General features: G+C 38.9%; 1 protein-coding gene across 1 annotated transcript; it reads right to left on the bottom strand.

The window, feature by feature from the left end:
* Positions 1-1,331: 1,331 nt before the first annotated feature.
* rgs18 (regulator of G protein signaling 18) lies at positions 1,332-8,592 on the bottom strand. The gene is made up of 5 exons (XM_086043656.1): positions 8,389-8,592; positions 7,862-7,948; positions 7,652-7,713; positions 6,335-6,501; positions 1,332-3,784 (listed from the first exon to the last, which is right to left on the bottom strand). The coding sequence occupies exons 1-5, from the start codon at positions 8,508-8,510 to the stop codon at positions 3,530-3,532; spliced, it is 693 nt and encodes a 230-aa protein (XP_085899782.1). The 5' UTR covers positions 8,511-8,592; the 3' UTR covers positions 1,332-3,529.
* Between the last annotated feature and the right edge of the window lie 13,740 nt (positions 8,593-22,332).

Genomic DNA, 22,332 nt, shown 5'->3' with positions numbered 1-22,332 from the left:
AACAGTTTCAATGAGCATTAATTGTTTCACTAACAGTGGCAAGAGTTTGCAAAACAGTCTAAGCATTTGTAAACGTTTCTTTGTTTGTTTGTTGTACCCCCTCTTTTACAACATGTGTTTGGATGAGTTTAAGGTAGTGATGGGAAATGAAGCTTCAAATTGGCTTCAGGAACCAGTTGTTTTAATTTTTTTGACGCCTCAAGATGGCACTGTTGCTTTAAATAAAGGGGTAATGCTCAATCACAGCTCACCTGTTTTCCGAACCTGAACCACGAGCAACTGTGATGTCATTTTCAGCCGACAGAATTGACAAAATGGCGGCCCTCTGAGATGGCCAAAAACAGGTGGATTTTACTGCTTAACTCGTATTCCACAAATGCAATATTAATCAGAATGCCATGTTCCGACTTGTGGGCCTGAATGGAACATCTTGTAAAGAAAATGTTTGGGGTGACTTCCCCTGCTAGCTTTTCCAAACAGCTTTGTGAGGTTACGTACAAGTATTCATGTTCATCCATCTGTCTTGTCAGGATGTATGATATAGTAGTGATACAGCTGTTATGTATTCCACAGAGTGAATGAGTGAGTGAAGGTATTGTAACTCCTTACATACTGTATGGTATTCACAACTGACCACATTCATCACGTGAACAGTTGTGAATATCATACAATTTGCAGATGATTTCCTGGGGTTGGAGAGCCGATCCAAGAGTCTCCAATCTGCAAAAACAAGAGAAGAAAAGAGGAATCTGCCAAGCAAGTCTCAGCAGGCAACTAATCTTAAGCGGTGATGAATTTGGCACACCAGCAGAGCCCCTACCGTTGTTACCGTATCATTTATTATAAACCCCCTCCCACCCCCCGCCTCGTTCTCAGACTTTCAGTGGGAAAAAAAAACAGAAGTGCAGTACAGGCTTGCCTGTAACATCACAATTGATGCATAATTAATAGGAATTGTGAAGTATCCCATACAGGTCTTTCCTAGTATAACTTAAATTGAGTATGTTCTGAATACAGCCGTATGTTGAACATATATATTCTCCCTATACGCATATTCACGTGACTGGAGGAAGAATCCCATTGGCTTAATGACAGTTTGGAATGAATACATATTTGTCTCTGAGAAAAAGCATAGCTTGTGCATGACTATACACTGACATGAATTATTCCGTGCTCGTGGTGCGAGTTGATAAGGTCTATTAATTTTTCAGTGATGTGATAAAGGGAGCTCCATACCGTCACAACTTTGCTAGGTCTAATATACACGCATGATGGTTTCATGCGTCTCGTTTCAATTTGGTCATTCCGAAAAATTAAGATCACAGACATGCCTCATTAAAACTGTATTTAATTGAGAGTGTCTTACGTTTCACAACAGTGAGGCAAAGCATTGTAATGAATGTGTGTATATGGAATGCGTTCAAACAGAAACAGCAGATCATTATTGAATCAAAAAGCAAATTAGTAATGCATGGCCAGCATACATATGCTGCGACTGATAATGGGATATATGTCAATTCAAACAAACATACGCTGCATTCCTTGTGGTGTGCAAAGTCTCTCATTAAAATAAGTTTCAGTGCCCTCATGTCACCACGCAGACTTTTCACTTCAAGTTAGTTTGGAGATGGTTGGACACCGGGAGAGAGAAAATAATGAATCATTTTGGTTAAGATACGGTCAAATGAGCTTGTAACTCATATCAAAAGTATTAAAGTTGCATAAGGTGCTATTGCCAGTGGAAGACAAATCACTCGCAATGCAGCATGTCTGAATTCAGCAGAACAGAAGAGATGGAGAACAGCAGGCTGGACACATTCCATCACGTACAGGCATCGTAGATGCAGTGCAGCCATCCACACTATTGCACAACTGGCTTTTAAAAAATAAAGGAACGGACAACAAACAGCCCTGTTGTGCAGCATTCTTTATGGCGTAATCTACTGCAATAGCAGCTACTTATACGGCGATGTTTTGTCAATCCGCTTTGCAATTGGCAACAACAACAATCCACATGACTAGAATGAAACGGCATGTAAAAAAACCCAAATATATATATATATATATACAGAAGGCAATGTCACAGCAATAGGAAAAGGTGTTGGTGAAATTGATATGTATGTGTTATGTACACGATTTCACAATATTTATATTTGTGGATTCCAGCGGCGGTTGTTGCATCCTAAGCGGTGTATTTTTGTCCTTCAACCACCCCTACAAGTGAGAACCACAATTATTAATATATCGCATAGTCTATATTGTTGAAAAATATTTCAAAAGTCAACCAAAACGGAAAGTTCAAGAGTGAGATCATTCTTTTGATTGTGTCTTGTTGGTCATTTGTTTGTTAGCAGGATTACATAAAAATGACTTCAATCAGTGAATTTTGTGCTCAGCAAGAACCCATTAAATTCAATTTAGGATTTATTTATTAAAAAATGTTATTTTCATATTATTATTATTATTATTATTATTTTATTATTAGTTTGATAGAAAAAAAAATAATAAAAATCCAATATATGAGATTGTCTGAATTTTAGATTTTAAAAGTGAGTTTGATTCAATATTCAGAAATCTCAATGTTATTTCACTTCACTTTTTTTTTTTTTAATGAAATGCTGGGCGTTTTTAATGTTGTTCTCACATGCACTCGCTGGAACTGATTAACTTCCAATTTTTAATTTGAAGGTATTGTTGAACTTTCTCTGGCATTTCGTTATGAAATGTTTTATGTCTGAAGAGAGATGTTTTAAATTTAACGATATCCGGAAATTTGAAAAGTCCCATTGTATTAAATAAAGGAGTTGTGTGCTCATATTTGTTAGTTTTCAATCAAACAAATAATTATTTCGACTTGGTGTACTTCTGTGCCTTACAGACTGTAGTTAGTTTTGTTAGAGCAGGATTGTTGATACACCTCATTAAAATTGTGTGTGTGTAGTCAAGTTTTTGGTGAGTGTACATATGCTGGATCTCAATACCAAGCGTTAGTGGAAGGAACTGTTTCAGACACTCTTGCTATAAAAATACCTCACTACAATGTTTGGCATCAATCGTCCCCAAGCATGCACTAAACACCCCAAAAAATGTTTGGTTCACGTCTAGGCTCTGTACTTCAATCGGTTTCCAAAAATGAACACAAATTATCACACTTTGATTTATGTGGTGGACTATCATCAAGCGGTGTTTTACTGAGGATTAGGATCTTGCATTATTTGCTGAACAGATGAGGGTTGGAGCAAAACATTCATACAGAATACATGGTCTTAGCACGTCTTAGCACCCAATTAAAATAGCATATTCCTGAAAATATCCCCTATTTGCGTGGCTCGGTGACTTGTTGCCAGGCTCCAATATTGGTTGAATAATCCACTGTGATTGTAAAAGAAAATGATTCATTTGGCAGACACATTGTATGATTACAATCTCAAACACAAATTATGTAATTAAAATTCCACAGCTCACCACTGATTATCACCGATGTAATAATCGCCTTTACGAGTGAGCGGCTATGTCTGAAATGTTATTGCTACCAGGGCGAAGGCTCGGCTGTGTCACCGCCTCGCTCGTTGAACACACAGGAGCGTGACCTTCTGCGGAACATTGTGACTCCCGGCCCTCTCCTCCTGGTCAGGCGTAAATAAAGGTCGGAGTGCAGGAATCTGGGATAGGAGTCTTTTTTCATCAGGCTGTAGACTTTCATCTGGGCCGCTTCGAAAAAGCTCCTTGTGGGATGGGATAAATTTGTCTGGATGGCCATCTTGGTGCTGTAGTCAATATTGACCTGGGTCACATGTAAACAGACATGCGTATATTCACCAAGATGCTGAAATCTGATGTCGCAGAACAATGGCGGTGCCAAGACGGTGTCACAAAAATGATGGAATGTTGACTATGGTATGTGAGGAAATCCATCTTCTCTCTCTCTCTCTCTCTCTCTCTCTCTCTCTCTCTATATATATATATATATATATATATATATATATATATATATATATATAGCTGCACGCCATTATCACGCCGCCCCCAAGCACCAGCGAGGTAAATTTGGATAAACTTCAAAACTTTTCAAACAGTTTCAAGCTTTTTTATTTATTACAATAATTTTGCACTATACTGAGCATTTTTAGGTCACGAAAAAGTCAAAAACAAAAATTTGAATTTATTGCGTGTTTTTAAGCCACAAAAAATGTATTTCAATTTAACGAACATTTGGCTCACCCCTCCCCTGTCCATTACAACAAAGTTCCACTGTTTAAGTTCCCCTTGAGCACATTTGAAAAAGACACTTTGGTTTCGTTTTTATGCTGTTGAGTGATTACCCCTGCCAAAATGAATGACAGTGGAAATATAAAAGCTAAGTTTAATGTAGAATGTACAATGGCATTATATATATATATATATATATGTATATATATATATATATACATACTATTAGTGCTGTCAAGCGATTCAAATGTTTTAACTAATTAATTGCAAAATTTACCATAATTGATTAATCATATTTTTCTACTACAATTTTATGAAGCTTGGACCCGATATTCACTTGAGTAAATTCTTGGAATTAGTGTGGAAAATTGTAAAAGTACAATTCAATTCAAAGATTGTTCTGATAGCTTATCTTTGATACTTGAATACGATTCTTTTCCTGTAAAATACAACAGTTGAACAATACACCAAGGACGTACAACTAATACGGTATTTGAATTTGGCTTTGCAAAGTGCTCAAATTATTTGGGATTTCTCCAATGAGCCGTCGGGCAACTTTTGAAAGTAAAACTACGTAAAAGTCCGTCTTTGCGACAGTGACTCTCGTCTGAGTTTGACTGCACAGTGAGCAGAGGTCAGCTGCTACAGGAAGTAAATAAGACGGAGTTAACTGAGTTAATTTTTTTAGTGCGTTATAAAATTTAATCTCCGTAGTTAATGGTTTAAATTGGCAGCCCCAATAGCTATCTATCTATCTATCTATCTATCTATCTATCTATCTATCAATCTATCTATCTATCTATCTATCTATCTATCTATCTATCATTGATGGGTGACATCGGTGAATTATGCTGCACGTGTATTGGCAGCTATGCTATAAAATACAAATCGGATTTTTATCCATTTGTAAGAGGCCACTTCAGCCCGCCAAAACTAAATGGGGTCACTTGAACCTTGCAGTGCATATCTGACTTTTGCTTTGCATTATATTGTTGGAGAGTGTGTGTCTTCTTTTTGTTTATCATTGTTTAAAGGCTGATAATCAAAACTGCAGGTTGTCCCCCAGAGCACAACACACTCCAGCGAAATTAGTTGTGCAGCCAGGCGTTGATCAGCCACTCAGCATGCCGCCATTTTTGTCAGGCCACAATGACGATGCGGCTAATCTGCCTGTGATGTCCCGAACATCAGTTGTATTCTTTTTCTCTGTAGGGTGCACACAATGGATGTCACTCTTTTTGCTTGCGTGCTGGTGTCTGTGCGCAATACAGTACATCTGGTTGTGCGCGTGTCAAACACGAACCAGGCCATGTAAATATCTTGATTAATGTACCGAGCTCTTCGTATAATAACCTAAATGGTTCCTTAATTGTGGGATGAGAACACGATGTGATGAGATGAGCTACATAGAAATGGAACGACTATCTATCTATCTATCTATCTATCTATCTATCTATCTATCTATCTATCTATCTATCTATCTATCTATAGTATTTATACAATTACATTAACACATTCACTGCCATTGACAAATTTACTTGTCTTTTCACAGTCCAATCATTCCGTCCCAGGAATTTAATTTATTTTTTTCAAATTAAAAAAAAAAAAAAAAAAAAAATTCAAAAGGTGTCTGTTATGTGATGTGAAAGCCTACTCTCGCAACCATTTTGAGTAATTCAGGTGCATTCACCTCAAACAAACCATTCAAGCGGGTGCATGCAGAAGCAGCAAATATAAATATTTAGGCTGACAATCATCCTCTCCAGAAAGTGTGTGGGTGCTGCTCTCTTCGCTTTTGCAGAGAAGAGTCACAGCCACAAAGCGGCTGCCTGCTCTCAATGGTCAGATGCGGTCAAATCATCATCCACGCTGCAAAAGGAAAATCTTATAAACCGCAGCGCTCTCTCACCGGCTGCTTTGCAGTTGTTGTACTTTGTTGAGATGCATGACCAAACTGCGCTTGTGTGGCTTTCAGAAAGGTCGACTGGTTCTCGACCCGATAATGCTTCTGAATTCATCCACCGTACTTTTATCACCGTGTCATGAATATTCTCAACCTCCAACAGCACTCAGTGACAGGCCAAAGAAAAACATTCATTTCTGTCAGCAAATTAACATGAAATACCTCTTTAGGCGCATCTGACTCGATAAAAACAGTATAAATATGTTTGGCCTTGGACAGCAGTTCCTTCTCAGAGTCATAGGTCTTGAATTCTTCACACGCCAGCCAGAATTCTAAGTTTTCCTCACTGAACTCTGTGCGGAGGAACTGAGAGAAAGTTTCCACCCCATCTGACATGGAGAAACAAACACGGACACAGAGTTAGTTACTGGAGAAAACATGAAAGGAAAGTAGATACGGTATGTGTCAATCTGCAGTGGCTGGGTAATTGAGTAAAGGGGCGGGTGAAGGAGGAATCGACTTTCCATGAATTCTTCATTTAAAGGATAGTAATAAGTGCTTCAATGCGCACAAACAATTATTGTACACAGCTCAGAATGATGCATTTTGTTGGTTCTCAGAAAGTATGGTCCAGCAGAAAGTTCAAATGCTGACCCACTTTGACTGGTGAAAAATAGCCGTCGCAACCACTTTCCTTTTGTGAAATGCCAACACACCCGTGTAATTAAGAGGCCTTCATACCATTAAAAGCCATCAGTTTCAAGAATAGTTTTTACCAATAAACTGGCAGAATGTCAACGCTGCACAATACTGTTGAATTGAGTCCCATGCTGTCCATAATGTTAAAATACGTTGGCAGAAAAAAATTACGTTATGCGCGTTACCTTCTGTGTCCAAGAGGTACGTACCTCCAACAATTTACTATTGTAATGAATCAAGAAAATATTTTTGCTTATTCGACAATGACCAGAGAAAACTACGTGTAAATCGTGGTGTCCACTTTTTTTTTTATAATACAATGAAATAGATCAATATATTTTTCACACTATGAGTCAGCAGCATTTGAAAGGCGCACAGTTCGGCTGCTGACATTTCGTATTTTGCGAAGCGAACAGCTAATAAGTTGTGGTGTATACATGATCCTCAAATGTAACGTGTAACAAGGCAGCCATTGTTCACCATTCAGAGATCATTTTCATTGTATAATTGGCCAGATTTGTGCCCGTTTTTCAACTGAACATTGTTTTATGAAAGTAATGAAGCTGTTCAAGTGTAAAAATATTTCATTTAAAAATATTTTTGGACTTGAGTGCAAAGTGCTTGGTGCTCAGGCACCAAGCGCTCCAATATGAAACAATGATGCACCAAGACACTGCTGCAAGATTTGATTAAAAACATGTGTAATTTTGACTTGGTTTTGAACAAGCTCATTTTTGAGCTTTCATGTCACACCCCTGGACAATATTTTCTGAGAACCAATCATTTTCAACTGTTATTTTAATTGTTCCAGGCTCTGTAGTGTAACCACATAACTCTGACCTGCATTCTTCATGAGTTCTTCAAATGAGTTGCTCCATTGCAGAGCTGTCTCTGCTGAGATGCTGAGAAAAGATGAGGAAGCTGTCTTTTAGTGACTCAGCAGCAAAGCTTTAGTGCCTTGTGCATTTTTGCAAGTGACGACTGAGGTCAAATATGATCAATGCTTGTCTAAATATTAGCGACACGTGAAATCAATGGCATTAGCCTCACTTGCTGGATGTCGTCTTTCTCTGGTGACTGACATTTTCATGAGAGCCAGACCTGGTGAGTCGTTTTGTCCTCTCTGTGTCTTGCTGTCTGCATGCATACAAAAAAAAAAAACTCATCAAGGTTTGTAAACACGCAGGCATTTCCCCATGAACAAAAATCGGAATGACTCTCCGCTGACATGTTCCCACTGGTATTACATGACTGCCCAATAAATTACATTTCTGTGTGGTACAAATAAACCTTCCTGAAACAAGTCGCACGTGCACATCGCTTAACTTGCAACAAGGGATTAATGCTTCAGCTTTATGAGACACACTACACCTCCTGACCACAGCTATAATGACAACTGTCGACACTTTCAATCACATTCTGGCTAGTGAACAGGTCGGTTATTATTATAATATGCACAAAATAAGGTTTCTCCGTAGGAAGAGATGATTGCTGAACCATAAAGAAATTCTGACAATAGCTGCAGAAGTAATTCAATTCCAGTTTTTAAAATGATAGTTTAAGAGTCATAGACCAACCTGCTGCTATCAGCCTTCATTGTTGGTTCTTTCCCGTGTTGTGGACCAAGCCTTTTAAAATATGCTTCCTCCTTCTGGGCCATGAAGTTAAATTGAGGAAATAAGAAAACAAGCGTTTCCATGCCGTTCTGTCTGCATCTGCTGTGTGAGGCAGCAGGCCACAAATAGCTCGGTGACAATTGTTTAACCCATCACCGTCGTTCTGTAAACCACGTTTCATTTCCCATATATACCTTTGGTGAGACTTCCTGTCACCCCTTGCAACTGACAGCTCTCAACGTGTTAGAGAAACCCCCCTTGAGTTCAACATCCTGTCTAAAGTTTATAGACGTTTTTTTTTTTTTGTAAGTCATTTATCCCTGTGCAGTGTTTTTCCTCTAAGGTGTTTCATTTCCCCAAAAATTGTACAATTACCAAAATTGGATGCTCTTGCAGAGATAGAAATTGTATACTTTTTCTACCTTATATTTAGCCCCTTACATGTAGCTAAATATAATATAATATAATATAATATAATATAATATAATATAATATAATATAATATAATATAATATAATATAATATAAGCGTTGTTCTGACAGTGGTTGAAAATGACCATCATCCTTGCAAAATCAGAATTTGATCAACAATGGTGTGTCAGTTATTGTGGCAATTTTTATTTCGTATCAAAAGAGTCAAACACCCTTTTTTATTTAAAGGGAGAACACTCTTATTATATTGTGTCATTACCGACACATTTCTTCTTTTTATCTCCACACACCTGCAGCAGGAAATGAGGCGTGAATGTCGGCTTGGCAATAGATTCACTAAATTGCAGGGTAGTGCCAACCAAATTTCCATTTATTACAGCGCGTTCTCGAGAAGAATGTTGGGAATATAAAGCCCCAGAGCACAAACATTTGTACAGACAGTGCAAAGTGACAGTTCAAGACACCTGTGTAACTTCAGGCCCAATCCAAATCTCTCTCAAAGTCACATTAAAACCAACACATTGATTACAAGAGACACACTGTGTGCTGCAAATGTATGCAGCTACAGCCCAATGATCCAATAAAGTGAAAGTGCGGTATCCTTTCCCTTCAGGTAAACAACGGACAGCTGAATCACTAAAACCAAATTGAATAGCAGTCATTTAGTTTAGCTGTATGTATTTGCCTGCTGTCAACATACCAGATGAGAGAAGCAACAAAATCAATACGCAGAGCAGTGCCCCGAAGGTGCTCCCACCAGCTGGGTGCAAAAGATTAGGAATGCTCTATTTTATCATTCTGAAATAATATTCCCATTTGCACTTTTAATTCTGTAACTATTTCACCAACACGGTTCTTTTTGCGGTTGTTCACCCATAAAATGAAACTGGGCAAAGGACAAACAAAGGCAAGTCTGTTCTTCTGCCTTAAAGACACATTTGTTTCAAAGCAATTTAATGGAAACCTGATCGTCTCGAATGCCGCAGGCTAAGCAGGGAGTGTTTTAACAATCAAACCACCTGATGTAAAGTTAACGCAAATGACATCATTGAGTTGTAATATATGCAAAATGATTATTATTTTTTTAAGAGTGAGCATTTAGTAGAAAAGGGAAGTGACGGAAGTGAAACTGCTGCCCTCACATAGTTGAAGCAGGAAGGTGGGGTGTTGTTACTTCCTGTCTGTTGTGTCTAGTCTGCCTCTTCTGAACTGTGGGCCTTCTGGTTTTATCAAATGCAGCAGACTGATCAACAACAACAAGAAAAGCACATACAGTATCCAAACACATGGAGAGAAACAGTGAAACCCCTGGAAAATACAGTGTTTCATATTCACTCTGTGTACATACAAGTAGCTAGCTAGCCAGCTAGCTAGCCAGCTAGCTAGCTGGCTAGCTGGCTAGCCGGCCAGCCGGCCAGCCGGCCAGCCGGCCAGCCAGACAGACAGACAGACAGACAGACAGACAGACAGCCGGCCAGCCAGCCAGCCAGCCAGCCAGCCAGACTGACAGCCAGACAGCCAGACAGACAGACAGACAGACAGACAGACAGACAGACAGACAGATAGATAGATAGATAGATAGATAGATAGATAGATAGATAGATAGATAGATAGATAGATAGATAGATAGATAGATAGATAGATAGATAGATAAAGATAGTATTACTAATATTAAAAAAAGAAAACTATTAGGAATTGCATGTTATTTTAGGAGGAAATGAAAGACTAAACCTACCGGATTGTAGGTTTAATTGTATGGCGGTGCTGGCAGAGATTTTTACGCTCTAGAGATGTCCCGGACAAGGACATACTTTGCATGCAAAGGGATAAGTTATGTACTAAATGTTAACACTTAGTTAACAAAACAAAATAGCGTTCCACCTTTTTTCCTACACCCCGTACATACTTTATCCCGCATTACACACGCAAAACAGGCTGGGCGTGTTTCTGTCAATCGTGAAATGGGCATCCTGCTGCGTAATTGAGCCAATTGTAGTTGAGCCACTTTTCCGTCCTTGCTTGGTCCATCCTTTAAAAAAAAAAAAAAAAAAAAATGTCCTCCACCCACAAAATGTGCCTGCGTCTGGGACGTACGGACCATTCCATCACTGGGATGGAATACCCATCGCTGGTATATGCATATAATACCCATAATACTCTTGCTCGACATTCGTCAAGCAGTTCAAAGAAACCTGTCCAAGGAAACTATTTACATTCCAGTCTCACCATTGACAAGAAAAAAAACTGTCAAAATATATCAGGGAGACAAGATTGTAGGCCTGCACACAGCTAAAATGTGTTACAAAACCATCAGCAAAAGGCTTGCTCAGAAGGTGACAACTATAGCTCTCATTATTTGAAAGTGAAAGAGACACAAAATGGCCATCAATTGGGCTCAGTCTCAGAGTTTCTTGCCTAGCGGAGCGGGGCTGACCATGAGACAGTAAGGGAGCAGCCTCAAAGTACATGGCAGGAACCTCTTATTGATTTAGATGGGACCTCAGTGACCATGAAAACAGTTGGTAAAGTACTGTGGTCAAATGAAGTGAGCAAAGTTTAATTAAAGCTCAAAGCTCAGCCAAAGTTAAGCTATTTGCCATCAACTGTAACGCTTATAGGAAAAAAAGTTGAGTTTGATGCAAAGATCAGCATCCCCACAACCCATCATAAAGATGGAAACCAGAGTTGGGCAACCTAGTTGGAAAATGTAACTAAACAGGTTTACTATAATAATTTAGCTTCAATGTCCTGTTGCTTCCTTTTAACCCTTTCACAAACTGAAGCTGTTGTTCTCTACCCACCAGAGAAACAGCAAGCTAAGATGCAATATAATGACAAAAGTAACTCATCAAGTCAAATTTATTTAGATAGCCCAAATTCAAAGGCGGCGCGGCGGGCGACTGGTTAGCACGTCCGCCTCACAGTGCAGAGGTCGTGGGTTTAAGTCCAGCCCATGCATGTTCCCCCCGTGCCTGCGTGGGGTTTCTCTGGGTACTCCGGTTTCCTCCGACATTCCAAAAACATGCATGGTAGGTTGATTGGACACTCTAAACTAGGTGTGATTGTGAGAGCGGATGTTTGTTTGTCTCTGTGTGCCCTGCGATTGGCTGGCAACCAATTCGGGGTGTCCCCCGCCTACTGCCCATAGACAGCTAGGATGGGCTCCAGTGCTCCCGCGACCCTTGTGATAATGAGCGGTATAGATAATGGATGGATAGCCCTTATTCACAAGAAAGTCTCAAAAGGCTTCACATGCCCACGGTTGACAAATATTAACGACATCCCCTGATCTTAACCCCCAGGAGGGCAAGGAAAAACTCAAAAAACCCATCTGGGGAAAAATGAGAAACCTTGAAAAAGGACCACAGATGGGGGAATCCCCCTTCCAGGATGATCAGGCTGCAATGGATGCAGAGTGGGCAACATTCAACGTATATAATGATGCTATAAAATGTTAGTTGCAAACGTGTGAATGTCCAATCTAATAAAGCACCGCAGAAAGACATTTTGGTGAAGTGGGTCCCTGCCCAGTTGGTCAATGCAAAAATCTCCATAGCAGCGCCTCCGAGGAAATGATCAACCTCTGATCTTGTACCAGTCAGTTGCGATTTTATTTTAGTTAAGGAGCTAAAAAAATTGAAAGACATCCATTGTTTAATCTCGGCAAAGCACACCTCTAGATTACAGCAATTACGCGGGTTTGTTATTTCTAGCGGCATATCTAATTGGGTATCATCATCATAATAGTGAAAACTAATGTTGTATTTATTTGCATATAATATCACCAAGCATTTATATGCTAAAAAATAAATGTCCAAGTACTGATCCCTGCATGACTCCACATACATTACAAAACTCAGAAGACACATTGCCATGAATTACACGGTGCGTCCTCTCTGAGAGGGTAAGAATTAAATCAAGAAACTGCTGAGCCTGAAATACCAACACACGTTTCAAGGCGTTTTTATAGTATGTTATCATTGACGCTGTCAAAGCAGCACTAAGATCGAGTAATAATTGTATCAATTAGGTGTCGAAGTCCATAGCTAGGAGAAGGTCGTCACTTTAGCAACGGCTGTCTCAGTTGAGTGGTCGACTCTAAGTCCTGACTGAACAAGTTCAAATCCATTATTGGCGGCTATGTAGTCATCAAGCTGTTGCGCTACGACTTTTTCAATCGTTTTTGCAATAAATGGGAGATTTGAAACTGGCTTATAATTAGACTCTCTACATCTACATCTACTACAACTATGCATCAAAATGTCTGTTTGAAAACAACACATTAATTAATAACCTCCAAATACACTGCCCCAAGTTATACTTCTACTGTCACGCAGTTTTATTCTATTCCTTCCAAATCATGTAGCTAGCTAGTACTATATGTTAGCTGTTATCATTTGCTGCCTGAGTTGTGATGGTTAACTTAGCTGGTGACTGCATTTACAAACAATTCACAGCCATCTTTTACAACACCGACTCGGGGCGGACAGATATAGGCTACGTGACGTCAAACAGAAGAGATGCAAATAACGTTTACAACAGCCCAGGGAAATGTAGCTTCTGTGCACGCTACTATGATCAAAAAAGCTTACCTGTCAACCCGGGGGTTTACTAAATCTTACGAAAATTGGAATTTGCCCTTAAATATGTGTATATAATCCTACATGTTACACATTATTTTCGAATGGCTACCGTCACGTGAATGCAAATCAGCGATATACGGCGTACATGGTTGAAAAGGCGTTTCCACCTGTACAAACTACGCCAAAAATGTACAACTTGACAGGTATGCAAAAGCAGCAAACTGAAAAACTGTTTGATGTTAAAAACAGCAACATTACAACCACTCTATTGAGGTATGACGTTAAAGTAATGCCGCTACTGCCCAACCGTGGCTTGGGGACGTTTTGAGACTATTTTTTTCTTATTCTTATAGGGTTTATTAACAAAATCCATTGTTTATTTCCCAAGATATCCTTAAGGTTTAACAAATTACAGTGAATTACATAGTTAATCCTCTAAAAGCCTCATTTATGCACTTTCTAGTAGTTTGCATTCCACCTGCATATTGACTCTTTTTCTCATGGGTAGCTAATGAGGCAAAGCCAAAAGGGGCTTTGTGGCAAAAGTGGGCCATTTAGTGCACTCTTTTTGCGAATTATAATTTGACTTAAAAATAAAGATAATAATGATATTTTTTCACCACCGCAGCAAATTTGGTTCAATTCCAATGTTTCTCAGCTTTGGCAGTGCAGTTGTGTCAATGGTCCTCCTCCACTAATGATGACTGGATGGTCCATGCGTGCTTGTACAAGAAAACAAACAGAAAGCTTTTTTACTCTGTAAACCTGTGGGCTCCACTTGAACCGTTGTGACTCATGAGCCCAATTAAACCGGTAGAAAATCTTCCCTTGTATGCAGACCATTTCTAAGAGGCTGTAATATGGAAGAAAAAATAGTTATAATGGCTATTTCAAATGGGGAGAAAAAGAATCAAATGAATGATAATTACACCAAAATAATAACTTGATTCATGAGGTTGAACACAGCCTCTAAAGGATAAAGTTGCCTAGACAAACTCAAAGCACATAACATCAGCCGCATCTATCCCGCCAGACATCTGCAAATAACGCAAACGCGCTGAATGAAGCATGAATGCAATGTTCAAGCGTGGCGTCAAGACAGCTCATCTCAAACGAGACATTTTTTTTGCGCAGTTCAATTTGTTTTAAGTATTGTTCGACACTTTGTTTTTCAGGAGCTACAACGAGATGATCACTGAACTGTCCGTATTCACAGCGTGACGAATATGAATGCCGTACTTCATGAATATGTTTAAGGTTCCAAAAAATACTTACTGTAACAGTAATTGAATTTATATACATTACCATCGAATAATACCGAGATATCAAAAGGGATTCAAAATGAAGAACCTCTCTTAACTTGCGTTGATGTAACCCAGTGGCTTCTACAATTCTGAGCTCAACATTGAGGTTCATTTGACAGTGGCAGACAAACTTGCAAACTTGATTTGAAAAGATACACACAGCAGGCTCATTGCAGCGATTATTCCAATAAGATGACACATTCTCTTCTTTCTTGCCAAATCCATGCATTCTTATTACTTTTCTGAACTACATACAAATATTTCACCAGCTACTGTTTTTGTGACCAAAATATACTGTATTTTACAATTTATGTATATGCTCTCAGTTACAACTTTGACACTCGTGACACTTCCCACCAAAAGAGAAATAAAGTGAAATACAATACAGATCGGTTTTTTTTCCCCAATGTAACTGTTGTGTGCAGGAGGGAAAGAACAGAGATTTGACCACAAAATGAGACAGGGTTGGCTTGTCTCTTAACAAATTAGTTTTGCCTGGAAGTGTAAAATTGTGACTGCCGGTTCACAGATTTTCAATCAGCTGTGGGATCTCCCTGGTTGTATTTTACAAGAAGGTCGAGAGCTTCCAGGAAGTCAACCCCATTTGCAGCTGGCGTGTCTGAGAAGCAACATGGCTTCACATCAGTGGCATCATAAGTGACGCAGGTGACAAGTGCAAGATGCTTTACTCTGTTTATAACCCCCACCCCACCCGAAAAATCTTTTATTTTATTTTCGTTTCCATCATCATTTAATTTTCCCATCCCTGGACTAGAGTATATTGCAGCCACGGATCGAAAATCAGTTTTGACTCGAAAAGGATATTAATATTCGAGTATTCCAAATGTGATTTAAATTAATCAAGTTACCGTATTTTTCGGTATAAAAGGCGCACCAGATTATAAGGCGCAGTCTCAATGAACATTCATATTTTGGGAAATTTCTATATACAGGACGCACCGGGTTATAAGGTGCGATACTGCACAATTCAGGGTAACAAACCTGTACAGTAAATGTGTCTAAAATTTTATTCAACTTCGGTTTGATATTCATACATAAGACACACCTGATTATAAGGCACACTGTCAATTCTTGAGAAAATATAAGGTTTTTAACTGCGCCTTATCGTCCCAAAAATACGGTACATTACTCTTATGGTACTTGAATGATATGACTGACTACATTTTTAAAACAGGTAACTTGTAAATGTGTGACAAAGCATTTTTAAAGTAACCTTCCCAACCTTGATATTTGAGCATTTTTCCAAACATCATCTTGAATATACTGTAGGTTCACATTCACAAAACTATGCAACGTCAGCTATGCTTTATTGATTGATTACCCGCAAGCAGGTGGAAGCTACATTGATTGCACTGAACATTCAGAGATTTTACCGCAAAATAAACCAAAGTCGAGGAGAAGCATGTATTTGAGTTTGTATGAGGGATACAAAAGAAAGGGCAAGAAAATGTCGTTTATCACTTTAAAGTTTGTCTTGCATCTTGATATGTCTTTTTAGGCTCATTACCTCTGGTGAGGAGACAAAACATGCACTTTGTCCACCTAAGTGCATGATGCGTGCTTTATGAAAATATTGTAATTTCAGGTTGAAGAATTGTATTATTCTCACTTTTATGACAAGACTGTAAATAGGATGGATCTTTTGTTTGTGTCTACTTGCTCCATGAGTCAGGGGTTTAGTGAGAGTGGGCTTTTCTGCCTACTGCTGCAAAATGCTAACAGATTCCTGATTACCATACCCGTTGCAGTAAAGGTAATTTTTCACATTTTATTTGCGTTTGTTGCCAGAATAATATTTCAAATCAAAACAAACCACCCTTCCTGCTATTGTTATCACACTCAGCTTTGCTACTGAAGCTTCTTCCAAACAAGTTCAATCTCAAAGCTCTAAGTCGCCCACTTTAGGACATTCGTGCCGTGATGCGGTTTCTCTGGCAGCATTGGGCCATGTTAACGTGATGGTGTCAGGAGGAGGGCAGCAACATGAGCATGAGGCCACACTGTGAGTGATGTGCTTGTAAAGAGGGCTGGACACAATTCTTTATCACGGCTCTTTGAGACTCTCACGTAATCAGGTCCACATGCCAATAGTGATGGATTCCATTCAGCAGTTACACTTTACCTGACAACACCAACACACACTCATACACAAATCCAAATTTACATGCGCAAGCTGTTTTTGATCAATACACATTTAATCTTGAAAAGACATTGGACCTGCAAATTGGTTTTTATAATCAGATGAACCATTTACATTGAAATATGAGCACACGTGCTAGCGAAGCCATCCGCCGCTAAATGCTTTTCTGCTTGCAGCACTGAACAAGAAGGACGTTAAAAATCCTATCTGGGACGGAGATACCGTTGCGTCCGTGGGATGGAAATGTCCATCTCTCCCTCTCTCTCTCTCTCTCTCTCCACAACCGGGCTATCCATCCATCCATTATCGATACCGCTTATCCTCACAAGGGTCGCGGGGCGTGCTGGAGCCTATCCCAGCTGTTTTTGGGCAGTAGGCGGGGGACACCCTGAATCGGTTGCCGGCCAATCGCAGGGCACACAGAGACAAACACCCGCACTCACAATCACACCTAGGGGCAATTTAGAGAGTCCTATCAACTTACCATGCATGTTTTTGGAATGTGGGAGGAAACCGGAGTACCCGGAGAAAACCCACGCAGGCACGGGGAGAACATGCAAACTCCACACAGGGAGGCCGGAGCCGGGATCGAACCCACGACCTCTGAACTGTGAGGCGGACGTGCTAACCAGTCAAACACCGTGCCGACCGGGCTATCCATGTATCAAAATTCTAATCCAGGGGTCACGGTACTGAATAATGCAAAGGGCTACCAGTTTGATACACATTTCTGACATAACAAATTTGCTCAAATTACCTTTAATAATATTATGTTATTACTAATAATTAATGATATTCATTTATGTGAAGAAGCTGGGTCAAGTTAATGATTTCTTACAATAAGTAGACAAATAAATATCTACTCTAATCGATATGCAACAATTTACTTCTCTAAATCTCTACCATTGTTCACATTTTCAAATGGTCACTTCTACAACATTCCTAGAAAATCACAATGTAGGCAGGGCACCACATTAGTGACCCCTGGGCTATTTAACCCATTACATGTATTGAGTTACTCCCCAAGCCTGGTTACACACGCGGACTGCACATCCTTTATTTTATTCATTGGCCTTTTGATCTGACCAGAGGCTGACAATTTTTTGTCTGCTTTCTATTGTATATAGTGTTTTGTGTTTTGATTTCACTTGTTGTATTATGGCTGTTTTTGTTGTTGTACGTAAAGTGTTTTTTTCACAGCTATAGCTGTTGTGAAATATAAATATATATATATAAATAAAATTGCATTGTATTGTCAATTCTGAAAAAGTATTATAATGCACCAATGTGTTTTCCATGATTTAATAAGTAATTTGCCCAATGCTGCTGAGGAAATGAATTTCTTGCTTCTAATGTAATGTAATGTAATGTAAGGCAGCTTAATGGCTTAATGTAGCTCAAGCCACATCAGAGAGCACCATGTTTCTTAATATAAGTTCAGTCAAAGAATCAACCACGATTTCTCAGCTGTTTGTGCTTTAGCGGCTTATGTCACACTGAGACACGTGTTTAATGTTGGTGTGTTTTTCTCTTTGTAAGAGCCTCTTCATATCGAATCACATATATCTCCTCAGAAAATACTATCAAGCTAATCACACCCACTTGGATGTTTCAACACCCCCTTGATCATTATGTGTGAGATTTATGTTTTTCCTCTGAGCAGCTCATGTTGTGCAATTTCGGTACAAAATGTGTGACCCTGCCCTGAGCATATTTCTAATTTCTAAGGCTCCTTTGGTAAATGAAGATGAGGAGGAAGCATTTCCGCAGCATTAATATGCAGTCTCGGATGGCAAAAATGCATGTTCTACGGTTTAACTTGAAAAAAATCCACCTTTGTTTTTAGATGTACATTTTTAGATTTCATTTGCAGTCTCTGCCAGATAGCATATATATGGATGCTACTAGCTTTATTACTTGGCTTCTAAAACATATGCTCATTACCTGCACATCCATTTATAAATAATTTCCAACAAGGCGGAGGAGGAATAGCGGGATCACACCTTTTTCTCCCCAGATACTGTGACGAACCTTGTTATCTGCGCTCTATTGATGACAATTTCTTATACATCTATGCATATGCTTTACTCTGGGTTAATTGAGCTTAGAATTGACTGAACTTTTTCCCCCCTCCCATCTATTATGAAAGCAAATCCTTTGCTCAAAGAGCCCAGAGTTCTGGTTCACATTCATCTTGTTAAAGCTGCTTTCCAAAATCTAGCAGTGCTTGAATTGAATCCAAACTCCTACCAGAGCAGGCGAGTAATAAAATCAGGTACTAGAACCTCGTCAACGAAGGTAGACACACATCTGATTGTGGCTGCCAAAATGATAGGCCTGCTCACGATATTCATCTAAAATAGAGATAATTTTAATCAATGAGCAGATTAGACAAATCAGGAAAACAACAACATTTTGCACTGTAATCCTGAATTAGGTACCTTATTTTCCCTGTAACAGATATGACAGGAGGCCTGAGCAATGAAGGACTGCTAAAATATAGCTTTGATATTGAGATTCCACGCTTGAGCACCCTTACTGTACCATGGAAAAAATACTGTATATTAATATGATAATGTTTCACTACTGGCCAAAACAGTGACGGTCCAAACAAATCAAAGACCTCAGATGAAGCAAGCAGTATTGTTCGTGTGGATAAGTTAGTAAGGGTATAATATGTGAAAAATCCATAAAAAAAAACTTTGATCTGGGGCAGGAACGAATTCATTCTATTTCCAATCAGTTTAATTGGAAAAATTGCATCCGCGAGCAATGGAACTAATTGATTTAATGAATCGAGTTACTTAATTAGTGGTCCTGTTTATTGAGCACAAAATGTGTATTCTGTTGTAAGGATGACAAGAGTTAAATGCACAGGTTAATTATACTTTGTGCTATCTACACTGGAAAAAATGGTGTGTTGAATTTGCTCAATTTTATTTCAGCAAGCGGTAGCGCGCACTAAAATCGTGCAACCACTTGATGAAATAAAATTGAGTAAATTCAACAAAAACATTTTTCAGTGTAGTGAAAACAAAATGGAAGCATTGCAAGGAGCATTGAAAAAGTATAGTTGCATGTTTGAGCAATAAAAATAAATCTGTTGGCTGAATATAATTTGTTAGCTGGAATATATTAACACCGAGTTATTTTCCATTCGAAGCGATGGGGCGCTCTAAAGTGGCCACACCAGCGTAAAGCCCTTGTCCTCATGCTGGCTGTCATTTCAGACTTAACATTTTTTCTTGACCTCATACGGTGTTTTTGTTTGGTTTTGCTATTTACACATGGTACAAGCAAATTGCATTCTAGCGAATTCCACTCTCATCACTATCGTTATCCAGTGAAAATGTTGTGTTTTTCTTTCTTCTATAAAAAGATAGCAACAAATTTGCTACTTGCTGTGAAACAAAAATACGTTTTTTCTTCAAATTTCCCCATTGCGAGAATAATACAGTTTATCTCGGCTCAGCGTCCGAAAACAGGTCAGCCGTGATTGGTCGTTACCTGAGCCCTGAGTAGTTAAGATGTCATTTTCAGTCGACAGAAGTGACAAAATGGCCGCCCCCAGAGATGGCTAAAAACGAGTGGATTAACTCTTATTCCACAAACGCAATACTTATCAGAATGCCTTGTTTCACCTAGTGGGCTTGCATAGAACATATTCTTGAAAAATATATGTTTGGGTTGACTTTCCTTTTAAAGGATGTTTCAGTTTATAATTGTGTAGTGTATCATCCTGCTGCCAAAATATTAGGACTTCTGTAAAGACAGAAGATAAGAGTAAAATCCAAGAAATATTTTTTTTTATTTTCATAGATTTCTTTTTCTGAAGCATAAAATAGTTTAACTAGTCCTACTGGGTGTGAATCTACTCAAAGTTACTGTTATAATGGTACACAAAAAAATAATGGATGGACTTTACTACCCCAAGGCTGCAATGTATCATTTCAAATTCAATTTGTGAAGGATTGAAGCTTTTTGCTGTTTAGAAATCTCCCTTGTTCCATCGGACCATATGGAGAAAGTGAGTTGTAGTTATCCAACTGCATGCTTTTATTCTCTAATTACTTTGGGGTCATGCTCACATTTCCATTACGTCTATTTATGCTACATCATGAAACATCTCCACGGGTCCACCTGCTCCCTCGTCCTCCGCTCTCTCTCCGTAATATTGTGAGCGTTTGAATCTTTCACAAATCATCACCGAGGATTCCATTTCTATTTCTCTTTGTTGCTCATCTCCAGCAGCCCAGCACAATCTCTCCAAGTGCAGTTCCCCCGCTCGCTTTCGGTATCAGGCAAGTCTAATTAGAGTGAATTGTTTGGCTGATGGCATGTGAGACACATTGCTCCAATTATCAGTGTCCCATTATCTGACAAATCCTAATGTCTGGAAGCAGACGACAGATGGGGGATAAATATCCAATATCCTTTTTTTTTTTAATTTTCATTTTTGATGCTTTTCAACTGTGGTAAGCAGCTTTCCATTTTACACATTTATCCGGTCAGGACTGTGCTCAAAATGGGTAACGAGATCAGAAGGAACGCAAACCTGTGTCGAAGAAATACACATTCAGTTTTGTTTTTTTTTAACGTTCGTTTAATGAGACTGGGATGAATGACCAAGTTTTTACATTTATAATGGAAGCAGTTTAAATGTTAAAGGGGGCCTCTACCATCTCGTAACCGAATGGCTCACAATGTTTACAAAATGTACTATACAGTCGCCTGTTATTCCTTCTTCTAATGGCTTGTGCTCCAGTTAACGCGATACATTGGAGTCTCATTAAAGGCTTTTTAATGAATAAAGCACCAAGTTAATGGGATCAAGAAGTGGCCTGTGATGATTTTGAACATCATTAGAATAATCTGCCATCAAAGTGTAGTCTGATCATTGTTGATTACGAGAAATGTGGACAAAGCAGTTTTAAAAACATCAAACCAAACATGGTTTGTTTACAACGTGTTGTATTCCACAGAACATGCAACACAAATTGTGTTGACTGCATGAAAACAATGTCCATGCAGATACACATAATGAGCGTGTACCAGTGTGTGAGTGTTTGAGAATGGCTAATCAGTTTTCGTAGCGGTAGGTTTCATCAAACAGATAATTTACTTGTAATGGTTGCTCCATTTCCGGTGGTACAATTTTCACAGCAAAACCATGCTATTTAAATTAGTTGACAAAGGTAAATAAATAAGCAGTTCAGCAATTTGTACCTGAATTTTTTTTTCTCAAAATACTAATACGTCAGAGTGGGTGAAAATCCTAGAATCTATCAGTAGAGGTCAATCTGGAGAGCACTGGGTTGCTTGGGGGCAGGGGGGCAACCCACAAGAACCTGGTGAAAGACACTTGAATTTCCTAGTAGTAAAAAAAAAGTAAAAAGTAGTAGTGGCTGTGATATATTTCGCATTTT

The sequence above is a fragment of the Filicampus tigris genome, chromosome 10, assembly GCF_054856515.1.
Source record: "Filicampus tigris isolate MCC_2025a chromosome 10, RoL_Ftig_1.0, whole genome shotgun sequence".
Taxonomy (NCBI): domain Eukaryota; kingdom Metazoa; phylum Chordata; class Actinopteri; order Syngnathiformes; family Syngnathidae; genus Filicampus; species Filicampus tigris.
This window is presented reverse-complemented; position numbering and strand designations above follow the sequence as displayed.